The sequence below is a fragment of the Alosa pseudoharengus genome, unplaced genomic scaffold, assembly GCF_046254945.1.
Source record: "Alosa pseudoharengus isolate Yale_2024_CS ecotype anadromous, Long Island Sound unplaced genomic scaffold, YU_APseudo_1.1 YU_APseudo_1.1_scf_20, whole genome shotgun sequence".
Classification (NCBI taxonomy): Eukaryota; Metazoa; Chordata; class Actinopteri; order Clupeiformes; family Clupeidae; genus Alosa; species Alosa pseudoharengus.
This window is the reverse complement of record NW_027468664.1, coordinates 10,416,055-10,441,054: the sequence shown is the minus strand read 5'-3', so window position 1 is coordinate 10,441,054 and position 25,000 is coordinate 10,416,055. Positions and strand designations below refer to the sequence as shown.

At 47.3% G+C, this 25,000-nt stretch overlaps 1 protein-coding gene across 2 annotated transcripts in view; it reads left to right on the top strand.

The window, feature by feature from the left end:
* The window catches only part of pde3a (phosphodiesterase 3A, cGMP-inhibited), a 73,339-nt gene that overhangs the window by 19,090 nt on the left and 29,249 nt on the right, over positions 1-25,000 (top strand). The window contains exon 2 of one of the 2 annotated variants that reach the window (XM_076296528.1): positions 19,866-19,916. The exons of the other annotated variant lie outside the window; for it this stretch is intronic. Coding sequence (XP_076152643.1) covers positions 19,866-19,916 — 51 coding nt within the window. The remainder of the gene's footprint in view (positions 1-19,865; positions 19,917-25,000) is intronic. 2 annotated transcript variants of the gene reach the window in all.

Here is a 25,000-nt window from a genome sequence, read left to right as displayed (position 1 = left end):
TTAAAAAAGCTTTTACAGCTTGACATTGGCAACTGTATTTCCTAAAGTCACCTGTTGGCAAGCTTTTATCAGTACCAGCAGGGCTGTGTATGGTGTTGACAAGGCTTTTACATGGCTTTGAAGTAGTTAGTCCACTAGCTTCAGTTTAAACTCCCTACTACTGCTTTAAGACAGTCAACTGGCACAACTATTAAGGAAATATTTGGCTATTAATGTTAATAAATGACTCACAGTTTATCAGTAAAACCAGCTCTCGCTTCAGTGACACCATCACCATGTACTGTCAAACCCAAGCAGACTTGTAACTCTGACAATGTAGGCTGATTAAAGAATGTTTTGAACTAGAGTTAGTGGTGCTCTGTAGATAAAAAAGTGCCCAGGACCCTTGATCAATGGGTTGGTAAAGCGGCAGAGGCTGCCTGCATATGATGAAATCGCCTCGTAACCACAAAGCCACTGTTTACAGCGGAGCGAGCTGTTCCACAGAAGCAGGGCAAGGCCTGGTACACCACTTGGATTTTCCACCTTGCTGCTGCAGCGCTCAACGTCCAATCAAATTCAGTTGTGACCCAGTTTGCCATTGACCTTTCAGAACACAAGTGATGAGACAGGCAGCTTTTTGTGATGACAGATATGGAGGCAAATCTGGACCAAGAGAAGAACCTCTCTCAGTGCCTTGAATTATACTCTGCTCCTAATGTTCTTTTAAAAATACTTTTTTCTTGAAAGGTCATTTCTGTTCTGTGCCATGACATGGTTTTCTCATAACATATTTGATATTCAGGCTTCCCAAATGAGAATTAAGCCACAATATGAATATGAAAACCTAGGAACCCCCTGGTGCACGAGGGCACATGTCCCTCAGTATGTAGCCCTCTGATATATGTATTAAAGTACTCAAGTGTTTGATTAGTGCATACTCATCAACATATGATGTGGGAAGTAGACCACTCAAGCCCAATATGTTCTCATGCCTCAGCTCTCCTCTGTAAGGTTTCATAAGGTATTCAGCTAAACCCTATGTGCAAATGTGTTTTTCGAAAGAAAAGAAAAAAACAAGTGACACATTTATTTGGCTATACCTACTTCAACTCCTACCGCCGGTTCCTGGGACATGTCATTGCTGACTAAAACTAAACACGACTTTCCAGCAATGCCATCATCTCCTGCTGAGGGGATTGTATGCACTTCATGCTTAATAATTGGTATTCATGCACTCTGATGCAGCTCTCCGTCATTGTATGGTGATGACTGAGCACTGAAAGCTTGATATCAAAGACTAGAAGACTCTTAGACAGGGAGAGTTGATAGCCTCTGGAATTCAGACCCGTCAGACTGACTTGCTCTGAGTCGGACTCCGAACGGGGGATGAGTGAGAGTGAGGCGTGCTTGAGTCACTCGGCCTCGTTGGGACTGTGTGCAAGTGTGTGCATGTGAGGGAGCAGAGCTATAGGTAAGGAAAAAGGCCGTCGAGTCTCTCACAGCTGGGTCTCATTATTCCTCCTCAACACCGACGTGTCAGAACTGAGCGGCCTCGCCGCCGTCAGGGTTAAGTGAATAAGCAGCTTGCTTAGAGGATTAGAAACTCCTCGCAAGTGTTTAGACAAACTAGTTTTTACGAAAGGATACAGGGGGGAAAATACAGCCATGGTACAGCAATATTTTAGCTCTGACATTATGTGACCTTGTCAAGAGAAACACTCTTCTGCACTGTAGGCCTACTTTGTACTGTGGTTCCTACTCTGAAAAAGTCTGTATTTGTTTTAATAATCGAGGACATTTCCTTCTTTTTCCCGTTGCCCCCAAACAACTGTCAGACACATACTTACTCAAGGCCCTTGCCCTGTTTTGAATCTGGAAAGCAAATGAAACAAAACCAGATGAAACGGATATCCACTAAAATATGAAACAATAATAAAAAATTAGTCACATAGTCAGGTTGGCTCCATGTGTAACGCAGATCAAAAATGTTCACTGTTATAATTTCCTGAACGTTTTTCGTAGAATATACAAGCTTCGCTCCATAGATGTGAAATATTTGCCTGTCATTTTCACCCTACTGTTGAGGAAAAAGGAGTATGCCATTAAAAACATGGAGCCATATGAGTGACTGTTATATTCCCTTGAAACATTTGACTATGGAACGAAATGAACTACGCTGCTCTTTTTATTGTATTACCTATTAATGTCAGTGGTATTGGACTGGAGTGAATTATGTATGCATTTGGGGCTTTCGTGTTAGTGTTTGACTGTCAGGAAGATGGAACAAGCAGCATAAATGCACTTGAAAACAGAATTTGTGCGTTGGGAATCTTTCACACAAACACAACCTCTCGACAACCTTTGGCACTCTCGTGAGTTCGGCTGTCAGTCACAGCGTGACGCGTTGAGTGCGTTCTGAAGTGCGAGGGGCGGCGTGCGAGATGGAGCAAGCGAAAGAGAGGAAAAAAGCAGCGAATGAGCGAGCTTCGCCAGGGCCCCGTGACGCGTGTGATTTTATCCAGCCTGACGTTAATGGGCGCGCGAGCCACGCGAGTGCCCTCAGATCGGCGTGCCATTAGCGTCGGGGCAAACGCTCCACTTAGCAAATTGGCTCCTCCGATCCAAAGCTGGAGTGTAAGGGTGCCGCTGGAGAGGTTTTTCCCCCCAAGTTGCACATGCATGAAAAGCCACAGGAATGGCTTACTTTCGCGGTCTGGTAACTTTAGTGAAAAGGGCGCAGGATGCTGAGAGCCGAGAAGAACATGAACTGACTTCGTCTCTTCCTTCTCTCCTTCCCCTCTTTCCGTCCCACTTTATATTAAGTCTAGTTTAGTGACACTTGTCTATTTCAGCAGCTAATTACTTTTCATACTTACTTTTACTTGTCTCTGTTTCCAAATCCTTTAGCAGTCGCCTTTAGGCGCATCTTATAGGCTGCGGACATGTACGCCTATATATACAATAGAAGCACTAGGCACTCAATTAAGTAAGGGATAATGTATGGAACGCTGGTTGGCAATTCTACTTCTCTTTCTTATGATAGAGAGAGGCCGCAACTCTCAGGTGGTGTCAGGGGGGCCCAGATGTGTCCAGCAGCGAGGTGTGGTGAATGTCCTAGGGGAGGGTGGGCCTCTCTGAGCAGAGGGAGGGGAGACAGCAGCCGAGCGCTCAGCTCCACAGCAGAGGTGCCAGCGCTAGCAGAAAGTCCCAGGTGGGTCGCGGTTATTCCCCCGAGCACCAATGCAGAAGATGCTTGTGCTCACACATGTGGACAGTCAACCCCCCCCCCCCACACACACACACACACACACACATGCACATGCACATGCGAACATACATTACAGCAGACATTTATTCATACATACATGGAACACAGTAATATGACTTAAATTAGGTTGTCCTTAATAATTGGTATTCAGAGATCTGCACATCTGACACTTTTACATCTGCTTTTATTTCTGTCTTCATTTGATCCTTTTCTCCTCCTGAAAAGAGCACCACTTCAGTGAATCCAGTGAATAGGACGAAGAATGACATAATGTGTGTGTGGGTAGGGTTTGTGTGTTTTGGCCGAGACAAACACTATGTGCAGGACATGCGTAGCAGCCTTTCTGTATGTTCTGACAGACAGACTTAGGAGGCATTCAAGGGAGATGCCAGGAGTTATGTATGCCTCAGGTGCCATTTTTGTGCATAAGGCTTTGGTCAAGCTTCCTAAACATGAAAGGCCCATTTGGCTCTCCGTATTTCTGTGTCATAGGTGAAGTCTTTCCTGCCACGGCCCTGCCATACTATGCAGGAGACAGGAGACAAAGGCTCCCGTTTCTCTGCCCTGCCCTATTGAGCGCTAGAATCGCTTTTTTGTGTTGCTGTTGTTGTCATCTGCTGTGTCTTCATCTTCCCAATGCCAGCGTACTGACGTAAGGGTCTGAATACTCAGGTATTGATTTTGCCTTGATTATGTCTTTTGTGTGCTCATTCTCTGACTAGTTCAAGACGGAGACGGGCAGAAAGAAAGAGGGAGGGAGAGAGAGAGAGAGGGAGAGAGAGAGAGAGAGAGAGGGGGAGAGAGAGAGAGAGGGAGAGAGAGAGGGAGAGAGAGAGAGGGTTCAGCTACTGCCTGATTGTCCTTCTCCCCTCCTCCTGCACCTCTGAGTAATCTCATGATGCCCGAGCGCACGTCACTGCGTACGCACGTCGCCATGGTTACCTGGCGGACAAGTGGTCGCAGGGATTGCGCACAGACACACGGACGTGGCGACAGACCAGGAGCATACAGCGTATCCCTTCAATTCCAACCCCTTTCACACATAAACATGGACAAAGCTGCGGTCCTATTGCGAGCCCTGTGATTGTGCTTTCTATCTTTCTCATTCTCTGTCTGCCCTCTTCCTGTTTTGACCTGTTCATAGTATATTTTTTCACAGAACTGGCATAACTTATTTAGAGTATTTCTCTTCACCCACACTAGTAGACATATCTTGGGAGGGTGTCTGTTCTTTACAATAGGCAAGGGTTTGGTCAAGGCCTTAGACCACCTTTCTTTTGTCGGTCTTTTGGGCAGTCTGAACTGTGATAAAACTGACTAATTTAGTTGGATGTTCACTGATATGTTCAAGGCTCCTGGAAAACTCCCATGTCCACTTTCTCAGAAATATGTCCTCTTTTAAATCCCCAAGTGTCAGGGGTTTCCAGGGTCCAGATGAAACCATGACCTAATAACGCAGCGGATTCCTAAAAGACCAACCGAATATTATCCCCACATCAGCTTAAGAGCACTGGCTGTTTGTCTGCATTGGTCGATCGCGTGCCTGTCACATTTCCGTTGTCTGTTAAAATGCGGTGGAGATAAATCAAGTTATTTTATGCTACTTTACTCACTTTATGATTCAGTCAGTTCTTGGAATCCACATGTGGTGACTGGGATTGATTTCCCATGGTGGGTGAGCAGATTTATTTTCCTTGTTAAGATGAACTCATTTTAGAGATATATGTACACATTTTGACTTGGGATATTTGAGCCTTCAAAAAAAGACATCTGCCTATCACAAATCTCCATTAATTCAGATTAGATTGGCTTGCAAATGGAAAACAGGGCCATATGAGGGTGCCTGTATTTGTGTGTTTTGTGTGTGTGTGTGTGTGTGTGTGTGTGTGTGTGTGTGTGTGTGTGTGTGTGTGTGTTTTGTGTATGTGTGTGTGTGTGTGTGTGTGTGTGTTGTCGGTGAGCGAATGTTTATGTGTTTATGTCTGTAACCCATCTCTTGCTGCCACTGCTAGGGTTTCTGGTGGGGCCATATCGCCGTGATTCGGGACACCAGACACGTTCTCATTAGCAGCCCGAATGTGATCAGTGGTGTGGCTGTGCTCCAGCCAAAGGCCGGTGTGTGTGTGTGTGTGTGTGTGGGGGGGGGGTTAATGTAGTCGCTGCTCCGGCTGGCCATTAGGGGCCACCTAACCCAATCACACGGGAGCCAGATCCCCCACTCAACCCCTCTCTCCTCACTGATGTCACCCTGCCAGCACTGCCCAGAGCTGGACCTACAGCTCAACAGTCTCTGGACTAGCTGAGTAGCGATGGGACTCGTGACTAGGACACTCTTTGCATTTCTTCGCAGGTTTATTTGTGTCTGTTTAGTATTTGTTTTGACGAGGAGTGGGCTGTTTAAAAGCTTTCTCGAAAGCCCTGGTGCCCAGAGTGAGTGTTTGTTTGACAAAATGACTCAGCATTTTTTTGGGGGGTTTCAGTTTAGTGCAAATATTAATGCGTCCTAGCCATTTATCTGCATTGGTAAATAGCAACGTGATAGAGAGGTGAATGTCGCAATGCTGCTAACCAGAACATTTCAAAGTATTTTTGCATTTCATCAAGAAGGATCATGTACACTGTACACTGAGCTGGAGTCGGCGTGGGTCTGCAGTCATTTGAAGGTTACTAGAACTGAACCGTGTGGTAGTAGTTTAGGGAGCTAAAGTCAACGAATTCTCTGGTTCTTATTAAATTAATGTGGAAGCCGTAATAAAAAAGTGCCAATTTCCCAGATGGAAAAAGTTGACCACTTGCCCAGATATTTCAACTTCAGGGTGGCCTATGCCTTTACAATGCTAATTGTGGCTTCGTCCAGCTGTCTTATTTTGCAGGGGTTTTATTGCTTTATATTATGGTACCTTTCCCCCCCTAAACTTGCCCTTCCTCTGCGTACCCATGAATAACTTTTCCAATAAGAGCGTTTCAATCTTAAGAATAAACATGAAGCGTACACAGCTCATATTTTTGGAGGGTCTTAGTCCAAGAACTGGTTCCAGATGCATGTACACACACACACACACACACACACACACACACACACACATACACACACACACACACACACACACACACGTTTGCATGCATGTACAAAAATCTTTTGGAAATTGATTTTAATACCTTAATTAATTAATCAATGGAAAAATCTAACCTAAGGACACCAAGGTTTCTTTGTGAATGAATAATGTATTGTAAATAAATAAATATTCTTCCTTAACATACAGGGGCCATAAGTATACATACCCCTATGTTAAATTCCCATAGAGGCGGGCAGATTTTTATTTTTAAAGGCCAGTTATTTCATGGATCCAGGATACTATGCATCCTGATAAAGTTCCCTTGGTCTTTGGAATTAAAATAGCCCCACATCACATACCCTTCACCATATCTCAAGACTGGAATGGGGTGCTTTCCATAAGATCATCTCTCAATGCAAATCAAACCAGCTTTTAGGCTAACTGAAATTGAAAAAAAACCATGCCAGTCTCTAGGTATGGTGAGGGGTATGTGATGATGTGGGGCTATTTTAATTCTAAAGGCCAAAGACACTTTATCAGGATGCATAGTATCCTGGATCCATGAAATAACTGGCCTTTAACAATAAAAATCTCCCCGCCTCTATGGGAATTTAACATAGGGGTATGTATACTTATGGCCCCCGTATTTTAAGGAAGAACATTTATTTATTTACGATACATTATTCATTCACAAAGAAAATTGGTGTCCTTAAAGGTTGGATTTTTCCAAAAGATGATTTTTTATTCCTCTTTAGCATGTGTATGTACAGGGTATGTAAACTTATGAGCACAACATATGAATTATGCATACACGAGTGAGTACGCATCCATGAGTGTCTTTTAATTGCAGTATGCTTAACATGGTTGTTGGACAAACACAAACATCATGTAATGAGAAGCAGTGCATGCCATTTACCTTTAAGCTCGTTGGGCCCTTGAGACCACTGGCTCACACATGATTCCAAAACACACACACACACACACACACACACACACACACACACACACACACACACACACACACACACATACACACACATACACATGTAAACATACACACACACACACACACACACACACACACACACACACACACACACACACACACACACAGATGTAAACATACACACACACACACACACACACATACACACACACACACACACACAGACACACACACACACCAGAACAAACATGCATCAAACATACATCACATCTCCATGACCCAGCCTTACTTCTTCACCAACCCCCTACCCCGATCCCTCTCCCACCCCCCATGAGGGACCGGCTGCTGGCCTGGGCTGTAGCCTGGTGTATTTTTGTGACGCAAAGAAAGGTAATCGAATCAATAAGCAATCAGGATCTCAGCTCAGTGCAGATCGACAGCCCTCCCGCCTGGCAGATTTGGCCCTAATAAGCATCGATGAGCGACACTGATGGGATTTGTTGCTATCGACAGCGCGGGTGACTCATTCCGACCAGGCTGTCCCTTGGGTCAGTTTTTGCGAGCGACGAGCAGCTCAGTTTGACCCCCATTGTGCGGCGGAGCGCGGCGACTGGTGTTCCCGGATAGGTGGAGCTTGTGTGGGATTAAAGGAGAGGTCATCCGCACTTTAAGCGGCGAGGGCTGCTGGGAGACTGGGAGGGACTGGAATGGACAAATGGAACCAGTTCGTAGTTGCTGTTGTGTCATTTACAGCTGTCATGTTTACTTGGTCATTTGTTTGTATCTGTCATTCTTTCTTTTCTTTTTCTCTCCTTTGTTCTTTCATTTTCTAGATGTCAGTCTTTCTTTTTTTAATCATCATCTCATGCCTCACTGTCGGTCCTTTCCTACTCTCTCTTTCTAGCATTCACTTACCACTTCTCACACACACAGCTCTCTGTCACCACACACCAGCAGTGAGAGTCACATTATAATTTAGTGCCTCCCCCCCTCCCCCCAAAACTCTCTCCCACTTTTCAGCATTGCATGTCAGTCACCCCCCACCAAACGGCATTACCTCATTTGTGTGTCACGACATGACTTACTACTGTATCCCTTACACCACAAACATTAATGGGCCCAGCTGTGTACAGAAACAAACCAGCTCAGTCAATACTGCGTTGCTAAGGAAAACAGGCAGGTCAGTTTACAACCCCGCTCTTTTTAATTGTGGCGAATTGTGGTGTATTGCTTAAATATCCCCCCATACACTCCGCTTCCTCTGCCATCTTTCCTATTGCCAAATTGAGCACTGGTGAAGCCGTGTTGCTGTTTCCAGGCTGTCACCTACTTTTCGGTGTAGTGGGGGCCCGGGAGAAGCTTGGCCTGTGCAGTGGTAAATTGCGGAGCACAATACTTGCTTGTCATTAGCGGCCAGGCAGAACATACAGTAATCTTATCTCATTTTCGACGTAAGTGCTTCGGTATCAGACTTGACATTTAGCTGAAGCACTGATTTAGTGTGCGCCTGTGTACGTGTGAGTGGGTGAGTGCTTGTGTGTGTGTGTTGGTGTTTGGGTATGTGTGTGTGTGTGTGTGTGTGTGTGTGTGTGTGTGTAATGAGTGTGTGTGTTTCTAAAAGTCACATGAAAGTAAGAAAACAAGTGCTAGTGTTTCACGTGCTCCACGTTCGGCCTGTGTAATGGCAGAGCCTGATGTACGACAGTGAAGAGCGAGAAAGAGAGGGGGAGAGAGACAAAGACAGAGAGATAGAGAGGGAGAGAGAGGGAAAGAGAGACAAAGACAGAGAGAGAGAGAGATAGATAGAGAGGGAGGGAGAGAGAGAGAGGGAACACGGCTTGAGAGCTGGCCAGTGCCCATCTGTCCCTTGGGTACACAGGAGGATTCCCTCAGTGGCACTTACTCACACTGGGTTCTCAGCGCCTCTGCCAAGCCAAATATTTACCTAGCGGCCAAATGAATGGGTGCACGCTGAACCAGATAACAGCCCCAGGACTGCGCGGATGGCAAGCAAAGGGCTACGGTGTCGACGGGAGAGGAGAGCGAGAGGAGAAACATGATTTTGAAACAGTCCTGCTTAGCAGGCCCTTGCCTTTTTCAGGATTCAGTGCTTACGTTCAAGCCAAACCATTGCGCGTGTGTTTTTATTCGTGCTGCAAGCAGAGAACACACACATATGACAACGCTCATGAAACATTACAGTTCAAATGAAGTACCCATGTGCGATAATACCCATTTATCACACTCATGTCATAGATTCTAGCAGGAAGCTAGTGGTTTACTTATCTAATAGCCATATGTCAGCCCACCGATTGTGCCAAATGTAAATGACTTGCCGCACGTACACGCCACACAGCTCTGCAAATAACGCTTCGCACTCTGTGCTTGACGACACAGGCATCTCTTTTTTTTTTTTCACCTCAGCGTAAAGCCTGTTGGTTATCGCTCATTGTTACTGGCTCAGAGTGTGTGTAACCCCCAGGGCCTTATGTGTCACCGAGTCCACTCGTGAGCTATGGAGTGTTGGAGGGGGGACGAGCGACTCAATCGCCTCCCGTTTTTATTGTGCGCCAGGCTCGCATGTGCTCATCATTTGTTGTCTTGTCTATTCATAGCCTCAATAGGACTGTGATGATGGGGACAGGAGATGTAAATGAAGCCATGGGGCCTGTCTGAGTTGTCGGTCGTCGGGTTAGAGAGGAAGGGGTCAGGCCCCTCTTCAGCGACAGTCTTGACTTACGCGAGGGTGCCTTGTCACCACTTTTAGCCCGGTCACTCCCCCCCGCCTCACACACACACACACACACACACACACACACACAAACACACACGTCACCCTCACTTTGCTCCCACTCTCTTCACCTTCTCTTGTTTTCTCTCCGTGAGCCTCTTCAAACACACACATCTCTCTCTCTCTCTCTCTCTCTCTCTCTCTCTCTCTCTCTCTGGCCGTTGTGTGGCTGGCAGGCCTCAATAGGAGGGCCTCGTGGCGGCTTTTATTCCTTACAAGGCCCTTTGCTGCTGTGCGAGCGGGTGCCACGTGCTGAAGCCACCACTGCTGCCATCGCTGCCACCTCCCCCACCACCGTCCTTCCCCACGTCAGCAGGCCAGAGCCAGCCTGCACAGCCCCTCTGGGCCCCTGGAGGGAGGATGGAGGCTTTTTTAATTGGCCAGGAGCACTTAGACCAGTACATTTTGTCCTTGGTTAATTTAACATAGACTGTTCCCCCCCCCCCCCCCCCCCCCCCAACCTTCTTTCTTTTTTCTTTTTTTTTGAAGATTTTTTTCTACTCGCTCTTCAAAAGCTGCCATGTGATGTTTGTGTGTGTGGTGTAGGTGTGTGAGAGTAAGTGTGCAGGTGTGTGTGTGTGTGTGTGTGTGTGTGTCTGTTACGATCTGGAGTCCGTGTGTGTGTCTGTGTGTGTGTGTGTCTGTGTGTCTGTGTGTCTTTGTGTCTTTGTTTAAGTGTGTGTATGTGTGTGTGTGTGTGTGTGTGTGTGTGTGTGTTGTTTAAACCACTTATGACATTTGGAGTGGATATTAATGGATAACAGGGGAGATGAGGTATTAGACCTCAACATGCACCTGGGCAAATCTTTGGTCTGACTACACCGGCTTCCCGCTCCAAATGTTCCCCATCTATAATGTCGGAGGATAAACAGTGCCGGGTGGTCTCGCGTTAGGGGTGTTCAAAAGACTGCCAGCCCCAAGAATGTTTATGACCATATGCACAAGAGCTGCGCTTTAACGAGCGAGCAGTGTCCCGCAGATGTCCCGCTAACTAACTAAACTACAACGGGGCCCGGTGCCGGTGCCGTCTCCTCTCCTCTCCTCTCCTCTCCGCTTCTCGACATCACCTGCGCCGGCTGGGGCACGTTTTTACGGCCGCCTCGTTAACGCATCTCAGACTTCAAATCCACGTGAGAGGGGCCATGTGGCACCGCGGGACCGCAGCAACAATAAGGATGTCAAACACATACAGTACAGTACCCCAATGCTCCTCTGGTTGGCTGGGAGGAAAAGAGAGAGTCGTTGGATTTACAGGAGAGAGGTGTGTGTGTGTGTGTGTGTGTGTGTGTCTGTACGCTGAGGTCTGCTCACATGTTTATATTGAGTGCATGTGCGTGTGTGTGTGTGTGTGTGTGTGTGTGTGTGTGTGTTTGTTTTTACACTTTCACTGGCTCATTCAGTCCACACTTCTGCTGTGTCACTACTTAAGAGCTCCTCCCTAACAATCTGTCTTGTGTAAATACTTAAGAGCCTGGGGGATGTAACCTACACAGTACACACACACACACACACACACACACACACAGATAAACACACTGTTCATTAGCTCTCTGTCATGCTGCTGATGACGCAGTTGCGTGTTTATCGAGTGGCAGTGCCGTGGTGCTGTCAGCTGTAATTGACTTCACGTGTTGGTTCGGACGCACATTATGATCATTTACGAGCGGGCTGTCAGTGTGCGGCACTGGCACCAGCGTGAGTTAAGAACCCCAGCGTGTTTGGCCGCCGTCCACTGTTCATTTGCCTCGGCTGTGCGGAGTGTGGTTTACTGTTCAAACATGTGAACATAATGCTTTTTCTCTCTCCCTCAGTTTGTGCGTGTGAGTGAGTGAGTGAGTGAGTGTGTGTACAGTATGTGTGCATGCTAATGTGTTTGTATGTGTGTGTGTGCTCTCGTGTATGTGCTCTTCCATCCATGCATGTGTGTGGTGTGTGTGTGTGTGTGTGTGTGTGTGTGTGTGTGTGTGTGTTCGTGTGTCAGTGTGCGTGTGGTTGAGTGTTGGCCGTGCAGTTGGCAAGCCCCTAGCCCTATCTCATGTTTGACCTTTCCGCGGATACAACGCAGGCCCCACTGATATTGTGCTCTTAAGCGGGAGCAGATGCGAGCGAGTGCGCGAGTGCGCGGCTCATCCTCTAAATCACGGCCTCCTCCGCTCCACGCCGCTCCACGCCGCTCCACGCCGCTCCGCGCTCTCTGAATGAGCTGATTCATGCCCGTGTTTTCCATCGCTCGGGAAACTGCTTGACAAGTCCTCGCCGAGCCTCTCTTCCCCCCGCGCAATAAACGCGGCCTGTCGAGAAAAACCCAGGCCTAGCTACCCACCCCAAAAAAGCACCATCCAACTCTCACGATGAGAGAGAGAGAGAGAGAGAGAATGTGTGTGTGAGAGAAAGAGGGAATGACTGAGAGAGAGAGAGCGAGGAAGAGAGAGAGAGAAATGGATTGCTTGGCAGTCTGGACTCCTGTCCTGTCTATCTTGCTGCTGGCTAAACTAACAGACTAATGGCTCTTTGTTGGGAGGAGGGGGGCGCTTGGTGGTGCCAGTGGAGCTGTCTGTCTGTGTGTGTGTGTTGTGCGTGTTTGCGGGCAGTGAGTCTGCCTCCCCTGGGGTTTCATGGCTCACTATGTGCGGTCCTGTTCACCTCAGCCTTTCCATTGCCCAAGCTGTCTAACATGTAACGATATATTGTGTTAATGTCGGCACACTGCTTCCGAGCTGTGGGCTGACTTGAAAAACCCTCTAGGAAACCCAAAATGGAGTTCCAAGGCGCAATTTGTTCCCTCTTGTAGTTCTTTTTGGTTGGTAACTGAATTTAATTTCACCAAGACCTGATCCAGTGAAGTACCTCTTGTAATTACCATTTCATTAAAAAACTGCCTCTAGCGGTCCAAAGAACTCAAGGTTAATATTACACAACTGGCAGGGTAAAGTTTTACATCAAAAGTCTCATCTGTTAGCTTTTTAGGAGAGAGCAAACAGTAAATCAAACACAATCTGTCAGTTGTAAGATCCAGAAACTCCATCGGTTCAGTGGGCTTTTTTAACGTGTTTATTGGCGGTTCACATTGTTTTTGAATGGAATTATGCCTTCATTTGGTGCGCTTTTCTTTTCGTGCAAATGCGACTCACCTTGGTCAATCTTTCACCAAGCTCCGTGTCATATTCAGTAACACAATTTGTCCTCCCGTTTGGAATAACACCAGTGAGACTGAGCAGGACTTGGCTGGCGGCTGACACTGAAGTCAGCGGAGAAAACGAATACAGTACAGGCTGGTCTGGGTCAAAAACTAACGAGCCAAGCGTTCGCTCACTCCCTCGGCCCGCCCGGGCCAAACCGCTCCGCACGGCCCGAGCACCAGGAGGGTCCACTGTATGTACTGTACGTTCATCTCCGAGGACGGACAGAGTTTTCACCGAGGCTTGTGCGATTTCATCACCCCCCCCAATATTTAATCTCTGAAGGTGAAGATGCATCCGTTTTATGTTTTTTTTTTTTTGTGTTTTGTGCCTAAAAAGAAATAAAGGAAAAAAAGAGGACAGACTTGGTTTTCTCTCGCACAGAGGCACCTCCGCAGTGAAGTCCTCCCCTGATTGTCATTAAGCTTTCCCCTGTAATTGCGTGGCACCGCTCAGGAGCATGAATGCGTCTTTATGCCCTAATAGGCTTGGAGAGAGAGAGAGAGAGAGAGAGAGAGAGAGAGAGAGAGAGAGAGAGAGAGACACCGAGAGAGAGAGAGAGAGAGAGAGACTGAGAGAGCGAGAGAGAGAGAGAAAGAGAGGGAGTACCCAGGGACTTTTCAAAAGGAATCAGTCTCAGGCTAGACTTGAGCGCAGGCAGGCAGCATTGCTGCAGGGCTCCTGCTGGGCTTTTTGCCCGAGGTTTGGAACTTCCCCCTACGCTAACCCCCATGCTGGACTGTGGACTCAGGAGTCTAAGTTTCCCCCTCTTATAATGTTACAGGCCTGGAGGTGCCTGCCAAGCCACCATCTTTCAGCAGATAGCTTATAGGAACTGCATGGGGTTGGGCAGTCATCTGAACAGAGCCCAAATCGCCCCCATGCCATGAAGGTGGGATGTTGTTCTGCATGTGGGATGTATGAGAAAGCTCCCTCTGCAACATCTCTCATGAGTTGTAAAAGACACTCATCTTTTCTCTGCCAAGCGACATTCACCGTGTATTGTTGCTCGGAAACATACTAATGGCTTCCAATTGGGCTAAAACTAATGAGTGATGACCCAAATTATATTGTATCAGGCCATAGCTCATAAACAGTGAACGGTGGGAAACCGCAAGTCCTGACAGGCCTTTGCACTTTTATTCTCATAACATTTTGTGCATGTTTTTAATCAAGCAAATTCTCTTTGTCATGACCAAAACTACTCCCAGCTCCTCCCTGATCAGTATTCTGAATAAAAGTCTTAAAAACAATATTTACAGACAGACTGCAATCTTGATTGAGATCATATGGTATTGTCTGGGTAGTGAAACAGTTATTTATGTAAATGAACTCACAGAATAGAAATATAAAGTATATTTGAAAATTGCCATTAGATCGTGTAGCTGGATGTCATGTTTACAATCCACAATTGCCTCCCCCTAGGAGCCCAAAATACTGGTTTGTTGACAAAAGCTAAACATAAGACAGGCTTCTGCCATATAGTGAACGACTATCTGGGAGAGGTTGCTGTTTCTAGCCCCAGAACATGTTGACTACAGCAGTCTCTCCTGTCAACAGTCTGACAAACCGACTTTCACCAGGGTGCCACAGACATGCTACTGATGTGACATGTTAAAATACGATTTCTCTGCATAGCCTAAGGCAATTCAATGCATTGGTAGGTATTAGCTGTCATCTATTTATGTGAATGAAGCCAGAGTCAGCACCAAGTCAACCAAACTGCATATTTTTAATGTTTCCATGAATGTATTTTAATGTAAGCTATATGTGTCATTATTGTACTGCTTGTTGAATTATTGCACCAAATAGATGCAAGATATGGTGGTTTGATGCAAAATGTAGATTACAAATTAAATTCATGCTGTAAATACCTTGTAATTTAAATATTCATCCGGTAAAAAAGGCTTGTAATATCAATTTTACCTGTGCATCAGGCTGTTCATGTTAATTTGTTAAGCATTCATCTGTAATGTGTTCAAGTCCTCAGCTGCAAAAGGTTCTTAACGCTTTCACCAGACCCAGTTTGTAAGACCGTGGCTCGATTTTCTCAAACAAGTCATAGTTGTTGAAAAGTAAGTGCATTGTGATATATTAGAGTTGTTTTAATAGTAGTCTATAGTTGGTTGGAAAACACACAGGCAAGGATGTGGTGGTGTGAGTGTGTGTGTCAAAGAGGGGGTATACGTGTCCGAGTTAGAGCAAATGAATGCTGTCTGAAGAGGTCATAAATTCCTTTGCTTAATACACACTTTTGTGGGAGGGCCCCATGTCTCTCGCTGTTAATACTGGCTCACATCTTGTAAGCCTGGATAGTAAAGCATTGGGGCGTCTGTTTTAAATGACATCTGCTTTATAAATTGGCCTATTTCTCAGTTCCTCCACGTCCATGCGCACACGGCAGATTAAATCCCCTTTCCGCGACAGGTGATTCATTTGTAACAGGGCCATTTGTGATCTATGCTCAGTGTAGTTTAATGATGATGAAAGTGGCTGGGGGGGTGGTATGGGCTGTCAGGATTATAGATGCTGGCCTGAAGTTTATGGATTTCTTTTCCCCAAAAGACTTGCATGTTCATCTGATTACCTTAATGCGAACTCTTAGCATCAATTCATGGCTTTCTACACCCCAAAATCCTTGCCAGCAGCGATTTTAGGCTTTGTCGTAATAGATGTGGCTGTAAGTCTATTATGTAAGTGGACTGGAGGTGGTGAATGGACAACACACACACACACACACACACACACACACACACACACACACACACACACACACGCACACACACCACTATTTATTCATCAACCACTTACGGAATATATTGACAGTATAAACACACAATCATTCAAACAGAAAAATAAGCACTTATAATAATACAAGTAATAACTTTGCATTCTGCCTGCATCTTGACAGTCTTCTTATGCAAAAGATTTGTGAATGCAGCTTTACACAGTAATAATAACTGCAAAAATATCAGACATAAAAAACAAATAAGAAATGTATAAGGGAATAAGACCGATTCATTTCTGTCCGTCATATTTTTTTTATTTTTTTATTTCCTGAATAGCTGTCAGACACTCGCCGATGTAGAGGGTCTGGCCACTTCACTCACCTGCTCGTAGTTCCAGCGTGACAATTCCTAGCGGCACACTGGTCTTGAAAACAGCGCCATCTGCAGGTCATGAGCAGGGCCACCTTTGCTGAGCATGACAGCCAGAAAAGCACAGCCATAGAGACAGTCAAGACAGCAGGCCCACCAGGAAGCAGCTTACCCTTTCACAAAAATACACTCTAATTCCCGAACGATTTCTGTTAACGCAAGACGTTATAGGACAAGCACAGCACGCCTCTGCACAGGCACAGACGACAGAACGTAGCCGACATTGGAGGTTGGAGGAGAGAGGACCCTCCTGGACCACAGTATCCACGGGGGTCATAAAATGGACATTATGCTGGTTATGAATGAATCATTGTGGAACTGTGAATGGTAATCTCGTGCCAGACTGCATTATGGGCCTCTGTCGAATGCTTCCCCACTGTCTTTACATTATTAAAAGTGCATTAGAGCCGTAATGGAGACCGTCGGGGGAGCACTAGCTCCGGGTGGTGGGCACACATGCCCGCTCAGGCTGAAACTGGGAACTGGCAAGGCGGTGTGTGCACGTGGCGTGCTAATGCTCCCACTTCCTGGCACAGACAGGGAGAGAGAGGGAGAGAGAGAGAAAGAGGGTATGAGAGAGAAAGAGACACAGAGCGAGAGAGAGAGAGAAAGAGAGAGAGAGAGAGAGAGCAAGAGATTGGGGCCAGGCTTTAAGCGATGCCAACGGCAGCAGTTCATTCATGGTAAATTAAGCCGGCACTGATTCATGCTCTTATTACGAGGATTGCCTCATCTGTCATTTAAGCCAACGCAACAAAAGCACAGCACCCCCTACCTCACCCCCTGTTTTATTCAGCCTCTGTGAGAAAAATAAACCAAATAAAATAGCATTTCACACTTTGTATCCCTCTGAATTGTGATGCCTGGGACATTAATACAACAATGTCACTCCGAGGGAACTCAACAGTCACAGGCTGCTCTTTTTCCTCCACTTTTAAGCTAAAATAGCAAACAGCCCCATCGCCTGAGCATGAGAAGAGAAAGACTTTGAAACGCCCTGCGCTCCCTCCCTCCCTCCCTTCCTCCCTTCCTTCAATGGCGGTTGATTGATGATTTTTGCAGAAGGCGAGAGGACGCGGGTACTAGCTCTGGGCCTCTCTGTTATTACCTCAGCTGCTAGGTGAGCTGCTGCTGGAGCTGAGGCTGAGGCGGCCGCTGGCGACTCGGGGAAAAACACCCCGGATAGTGTGTGTGGGACGGGACAGGACAGGACGCAGTCGCCGCTTTCGGAAACACTGGATGACGTCCATGAATAATGTTGACTTTCCAGAAGAAAGTCTCTCTCTCTCTTTTTCTCTCACACACATACACACACACACACACGCACACCACACACATGATGTTAAGTCAGGGCTGTCAGCTGCAGCTGAGTGTCTCTGTTTGAAATATACCATCCATCCCACAGGAGCATGGGGAAGAGAACGCCATCGAGGACAGATGCAGATGGTAACTGCAGATCGTAACTGAGACCAGACTTCTGTTGGTTTTATTTTATACAAGTAAAGTTGTCATTTTGATTGTTATCTTTGTGTATAATCTGGTTAATAATGGCATGGTCCAAGTATTTTTAGTGAAAAAAGTAGTGCATTGGCCAGGGGCAGGAAAGTGTGAAGAGTGTAATAGTATCATAATAGAGGATTTTGGATGACATTATATCTCTGAGGCAGTCCAGCACTTCCTTTCATTCTGTTTTGCCTTCTTTTCTTCCCGTGGTCCAAATCACGTTCGAGGCGAGGTGTGACGCTGTGGCAAACTGACATTTTCACCCAGGAAAAGTGCCTCTGCCTCTCGCCGCTGAATAATTTAATGAATGGAACTACAAGCAAAGGCTTCCTCGCACACACACACACACACACACACACTCACACACAGCACCCCCACCCTACCCTTGCCCCATGCAAGACACAGTGTTTGAATATGCATGGCTCGTGGCTCCATCAGAGGAAAGCGAAGAGGGAGAATCTGGAGAAAAAGGGAGGATGAGAAGGGTTATGTAACGTTACGTAATCCCCAGTGCCCCTCCGACTGAAACTCCTCAGTCGCAAAAGGCAAATGACAGCGGCTCCTTTTTCGATGGCCTCCCCTTTGACCCCCTTGTCAAAATATTAGCTTTTGGAACCGAAACGGAAGCGAGTGAGAACAAGAGAAGAAGCAGATCCCTATTGACATCTCTGCTGTGCATTAGACTTCTTTGGAGCTCCCCAATATATATAATTTGAAAGAGTCACATTTGTGTTATTTGTGAATTGATCACGTGATCACTCTTGTTAATAACTAGACTTTAAGCACAGCACTATCTTACACTTTTAGCATCGCTTAGAAGGCATACTCTTTGAAGACCTAATTTCGCACTGAATGTCTGAGGGCTATGGTGAAAGACAACTGTTGGAGTATTAGTTTTGGAGTGACAAAGGCCGTGGTTTAGTGGTGCCAATCTGGGAGAGGGCAGTGGTTTGGGTCCTGGTGTTTGGACCCAGCCAGTCAGTCGGCCCAACGCCAGGGCACGTTGTGTACTCTGAGAGCCATGGCCAGTGTGTGGCACTGGTCCGGTGTGGACGCAAATATCACTGATTTACTGCCAGGCTTTTAGGCCACTGTAAACCATAAAGGAAAATAACCATTTGTTATGCCGTCCACTGTTTTCTCAATTTTTTCCGACATGGGAAAATATTCGCATAAAGAGACGGCCTTTTTTGTTTTTGTGAATTCATTAATCACCGTCCCCGATGACTTTATTTTGCTCTACAGTGTTCGTAGCAACCGTGCAGGGAACATTGCACGCGCAAAACCACTTCCATCCAGATTCTAGAAAGTCGCAAGTCGTCGCCTCGCGTCTCTGTCTGACTGTTCGACTCGCGACACCCTGGCATTTTTAGTTCTCACTCTCTCTCTCTTTCTCTCTCTCTCTCTCTCTCTCCCACTCCTCATGTGTTTTTCTTTTTCTCTGTGCGCCGACTCAGGCAAGTGGAGCGTGTGCTGTTTGGTGGTGCCTACGGGAGGCTGTGCCGCGCTGTCTGTTAATTAGAACGCATAAAGTTTACTGCCTGGGAGAAGCCATTACGCCGTGCAAGAGGACTAAGTAAAGCAAGGCTGACTGTGAAATTGAATTACCGATCGCATGTTGTTGAACAAAATGGAAACGCGTAGAATGAGAGAGAGGAGTGGGAGCGACAGAAAGTGAGATAGAGACCTGGAGAGAAGAAGAGGAAGAGAGTGAGAGAGGGAACGAGAGAAAAAAGAGAGGTAGAGAAGGATCCCAGGAGCGCCCCCCCCCCCCCTTTCTCTATCCCTCTCCCTCCCTCCCTCCCTCTCTCTCTCCCTCCGTCTCTTTATTTGTGAATGCAGTATTCTTAGCTGCCCGCCGAGCGGTGGAGTAGAATGCCAGTGCTGCTCCAGCGGTGCCGCTGGTAAAGAGTGACCGGTGAATAGGAATGCGCGGCCAGTCTTTGTGTGTGTGTGACCCTCGCCTCTGTCTCCCCACACAGATGCTCTCACAGCCTGAATGGGACCACAAGAGAGGCGCCCGAGGATCCGCGGTCAGTACAGTGTGTGTGTGTGTGTGTATGTCCTCATAGGACATGTATGTGTGTATTGTTTTAAATTTGTCTTGGTAATTAAGTTAGATACACTTTGGTTTAGTGGATTTCTTTCAAACATGTTCATGAATATATAGATATCCTTTGTTCCTGTGTATATTGTCCATGTGTGTGATTTTCCTTCACAAGAACTTGGAGGCAGTGTGTGTGTGTGTGTGTGTGTGTGTGTGTGTGTGTGTGTGTGTGTGTGTGTGTGTGAGGATTTCTACAAGTTCATTTGGTGTCGTGTTTGGTGTTACCAAGTGCAAGTGTTTGAACATGACTGTGTGTGAATTTTTGAGCTGAGTGTGTAGACTTGGTGTGTGTGTGTGTGTGTATGTGTGTGTGTGTGTGTGTGTGTGTGAAGGCCAGATAAAGAGAGAAGAACAAGAACAAAAGGCTGCCAGTTGAGGGGGAGATAGTATCTCCCATCTCGAGCTGTCCACAAGGGCAGTCACGATAATGCAGTCACATTAAGCGCCCTCTTATTCCCTCTCACTCTCTGTTTAAGTGTGTGTGTGTCTGTGTGTATTTGTGTGTGAATTTGTGTGTGTGTGTGTGTGTGTGCGTGTGTGCGTGTGTGTGTGTGTGTGTGTGTGTGAGTGCATGAGTGAGAAAACACAGTTGCCTGTCTATGTGCATATATATGTCAGTGCACAATTGTATGTGTATGTCTGTACGTTTGTGCATCTGTGTTGTCTCAGGTTGTGAATTATTGTGTGTCTCGACATTCCTTTGTGTGTGTGTGTGTGTCTGTGTCTGTGTGTATGCTCTGTTCTCCATGCTTTTTCCCTCTCGACACCCTGCCTGGCACGTGGCGTGGGTCGAGCACGTGTGTGTGTTCTCCCCGCTGACATCTCGTTGCCGTTGCGGTCGCTTCCCCGCGCTGACGTCATCAGCGACACTCTCTGGCTATGGCTTTTCTCGTTAGACAAAGGGACAGACGTACAGCGTGGCATCCCATTAAAACCACCCCCCCAACACACACACACACACACACACACACACACACTCTACTGTACCACCCCCATTAAAATCCCCACACACTCACCCCCATTATCTTGGCGTACCGTACCTTGTCGTCTTTGTCGGCACGCGAAGCGGCCAGCTCACACACGTGCCGTATCCGTACATTCCGAGCAGTAAAAGCCCCCGATGATTATCAAACACAGGTGTTAATCCTGCTCTCAGATCAGCCTTCAGTGTGACGGAGGCTGTGAGGTACAGCGGGAGATAGGTCCGCATTGCTTCAGCATCCAGTGCACTTCAGAATGGTGAACGATGCTATGTCCCTTCAGCATTCTGAGTTCCTATTGCAAAATGGAAACATTTTTAAAGTCATAACTTGTCTCTGGGAACTAAAACTGAGGACCTACATGAAGGACTTAGAGCTTATGAACCTACTACACTGTATTTTATTCAATCTAGGTAGCACTATAAGAAAGATGTGTTTAGTTATCCAAGATGCCTTGGGGTTTTAGTGATACCGATTTCAGCTGTCTTTGCTGAGGTACAGTAGCCACAGAACAACATAACACACCATTCCCACCAACACCAGCCTAGATCTCCCTGATGTGTGAGTTGGAGGTGTGTTTTTTTTCTCCCCTATAATGCCAGTCTCCATCAGAGTGCTTTATCTGTGGAGCGATTAGGACCCAGGGTCCGGGTGACAAGCAAGCCAGGGGCTGCCGGTAAGGCTATTATGTTGTTGATGGAGAAAGGGCCTTGGACAGCAACGGTGGCGGTCAGAGGCTTACAGGAATGCAGAAGGGCTTTACATGTGCTAAGCCCTGCCTGGGAAAGACGCCTGTCCATCAGCACTGACCCACAATAGGCCTATTTGGAAGAGCGCTCTCCGAGGGAGGGGAGAGGACGGCAGGATAATGGATTGAGCTGCTTCTGCTGGAGCGGGAGGTTGGACACTGATATCACGAACAATGCACCAGCAGTGACACAGGACAATCTACACACAATGTAATGTGTGTGTGTAATAGTGTGTGTGTGTGTGTGTGTGTGTGTGTGTGTGTGTGTGTGTGTGTGTGTGTGTGTGTGTGTGTGTGTGCGTGCGTGCGCGTGTGTGTGCGTGTGTGTGTGTGTGCGTTTGCATGTTTGCATGTCTTATCAGGAGGATATCCTTTGCTCTCACAGATCAATGGTACTGAATGGCTGTTGTCTCCGTCCCAACCTGCTCTCCTAGTGTCTCAAATATGTCAGTGTCTTGGCCACTCTCAACAGAACAGTTTCACATTGTATATACTTGTACCAAAAATAAAGATGGCCACCTTTGGAAAAAGCTGTTTACCGCCTTTGTTTGTGTCACCGGTGAGTCGGTGTTGTGCCAATGTGTGTGTGTGAGAGAGAGAGAGAGAAAGTGGGAAAAAGTGAACTGTGTTTTTGACGTACATCCCCTCAATTGAACTGTCTCGCGGCTTTCGATCTCGTGGTCTATTAAGTGGATGACCTCAGACCGGTTTTCCCTCTGCATTGATTCTCCCGGCGCTGGCAGGACGCACCCTGAGCGAGCGGCCCTTTCTCTCTGAGCGCGGCGTGTGTGTGATGAAGACACAGGCAAACAGGAGAGCCGCGGTCCACTCTGACGCACACTGCGGGGAAGAAGAATGGACACACATTTTTGCGAAGACCCCAAGGTCCCAGAAGGAACACTACACCCCCCCCCCCCCCCGCCCTCCCTTAACGAATCCAAACATCCCTGCCAAAGTCCATCTTCCTGTCACTCATTACTTTGGGACAGACGCCTCCCCCAGTTCTTTTCCAGACGAATCCCACCTCTTCCCCATATAAATAGCCTTCCATGATTAACAGTTTGGACGACTGCGTGGGAGGGGAGTGACTCCCTGTTGTGTCCAGTTTTAGTCCCAAACAACTTGTTTATTGTGTGGACCAAAGCACTGCTCTTTGCCCCTGGCCATCTCCTAGCAACAACCTATTTTCAATGGGAATGTTTCCTGCCGCCGCCTACCTCTGTGGAGTGCGTGTGAGCGCGGAGCACCTATGTGCAGCGGCCCTCACGCCATTGGTCCACGCCACAGCAGCTGGGCTGCTCAGGGGAGGTGGAGATGGAGTGCAGGAGGTGGGGAGAAGGAGGAGTGGGGGCGATGGAGCGTGTGTGTGTGTGTGTGTGTGTGTGTGTGTGTGTGTGTGTGTGTGTGTGTGTGACGCGCACTCTTAGCAGATGAGGGGAAGGACTGGTGTGAAGTGTGGTCAGCTCTGTTAATCTCCAACCCCTGCAAGGAGAAGAAGCCGTCTCAGACAAAAAACGGAAGAGGACACTGTAGGCAGAGGACGCCCGCAGACAGACAGACGGACAGACGGAGGGAGAAAGGAAACGGGGCAAGAGAGAGGGGGGAGGGCAAGAAGGCAGTTGGAGGAGGGTGGGCACAGGCTCAGGGTCTGCCCTGGGGACTGGACGATGAACAGCAGGCTGGCGCATGCCACGGGAGGACTGCGTCCAGATGCCGTCCACACTCACCCCCCCAGTCAGGTGCAGTATATTCTCTCTTCTCATTAAGACAAGGACCAGGAGCTGTGTCGTGATAGTGAAGTGCACACATATTTGTTTGCCAGTTTTGGGTGTTGGGGTGGGAGACAGAAAAACAAAACAAAACAAAAAAAACGCTCGGAGTAGACTTGTGATTAAGCGCGGAACAAGGAACCGTTTTTTGAAGTGCAGCTGTTCTGCGAGGGGCTTTCGCGAAGCAAGTGGAACATCGCATAAAGCCTGGGCCGGTCCTGCAGCATAGAGAGGGGAGGTGAGAGCGTCAAAACTTAGTGTTGGCTCCCGGTTCTCATCTCAGCTTTGGTGTGTGTGTGTGTGTGTGTGTGTGTGTGTGTTTTCTTTTACTCTCCTTCGCTCCACTCGTATTTCTGTGAATCGAGTCCTGTGTTTGTGGCATGCCAGGGTTGCTCACAGCCCGCGTAAATCAGCAGTCCATCTGGGGAGATTTATTGATGCCTACAGCCGCCATGTTCCTCAACAAGCCCATATTAAAGCCGGGGCTCGTATATTTTGGATACACATGTTTTCTTGAAGCTCGTACGAACGCACAGATGACCGTATGTGGTGGTGGATGAGTTATTTCATGGTTCCCCCTATGGAGCAGGTAGTTAGAAACAGGAGAGAAATCCAGCTCTGTGTTTGCGTAAGTGTTTTTTTTTTTTTTTTTTGGAAAAAGGCATCAGTTTCGGAACATTGCCTTGCTTGAGCTACAAATGGGAGTTCAGAGAGTTTAATGTCTCACCCCTTGGGTACCCCCACCATTAAAAACACACACACACACACACACACACACACACACACACACACACCATTCACCATCGTACTCCTTAGTCCAGCAGACACCCAAGAGTGGATTGGAGGAGGCTGGAGCTATCGACAGTACATTGCGGTCCCTGGAGACGGGAGTCTGGTTGATCTGTGGGGGCTAACCGACATAACAAGCCTATTTTTCACCCCCCCAGGACTACAATCAGTCAGGGCCTGATTGGTGTTTAGACAGTGAGTGTTTCTCCGAGGGGGAAAAAACTAAGGTCAGCGGACTGGACAGCACCCAAAGCGCCGTGCTCAGAATCCCAATGAGCCTGCGCTGGCCATGACTCGCAAAGTCCTTAACCGCCAGCAATTCAGCCTCCGCCACGTTTTGGCTAAGTGACCCAGTAGCGAAGGCTGGAGCGTCTCAGAAGTGGCAAATAAACATTCCACTGTGGCCATGGCATCAGCCGGTCGTGTTTGCCAGCTACTTACCCTCCTGGTGGGTCCCGCTGTTTGGCTGCCCGTCTTTGCCAAAATGTGGAGCGAAGGCGACGGTCAAGTATCGGAGAAGAAGTAGTATTTTTTTTCCTTTTGCCTTTGTTGTTTTCATTTTGTTGATCATGCTAGTTTGCACAGGGTTGAAAGAACCATCTTAGCAGTAATCCTTTCCCTTTGAGTGAAACAAAATCACATTTGTGCAAACACTAAAAAAAGACACACAAACAGACGCACACACAAACAGACGCACACAGAGAGCTGATCAGAATTGTCTTCA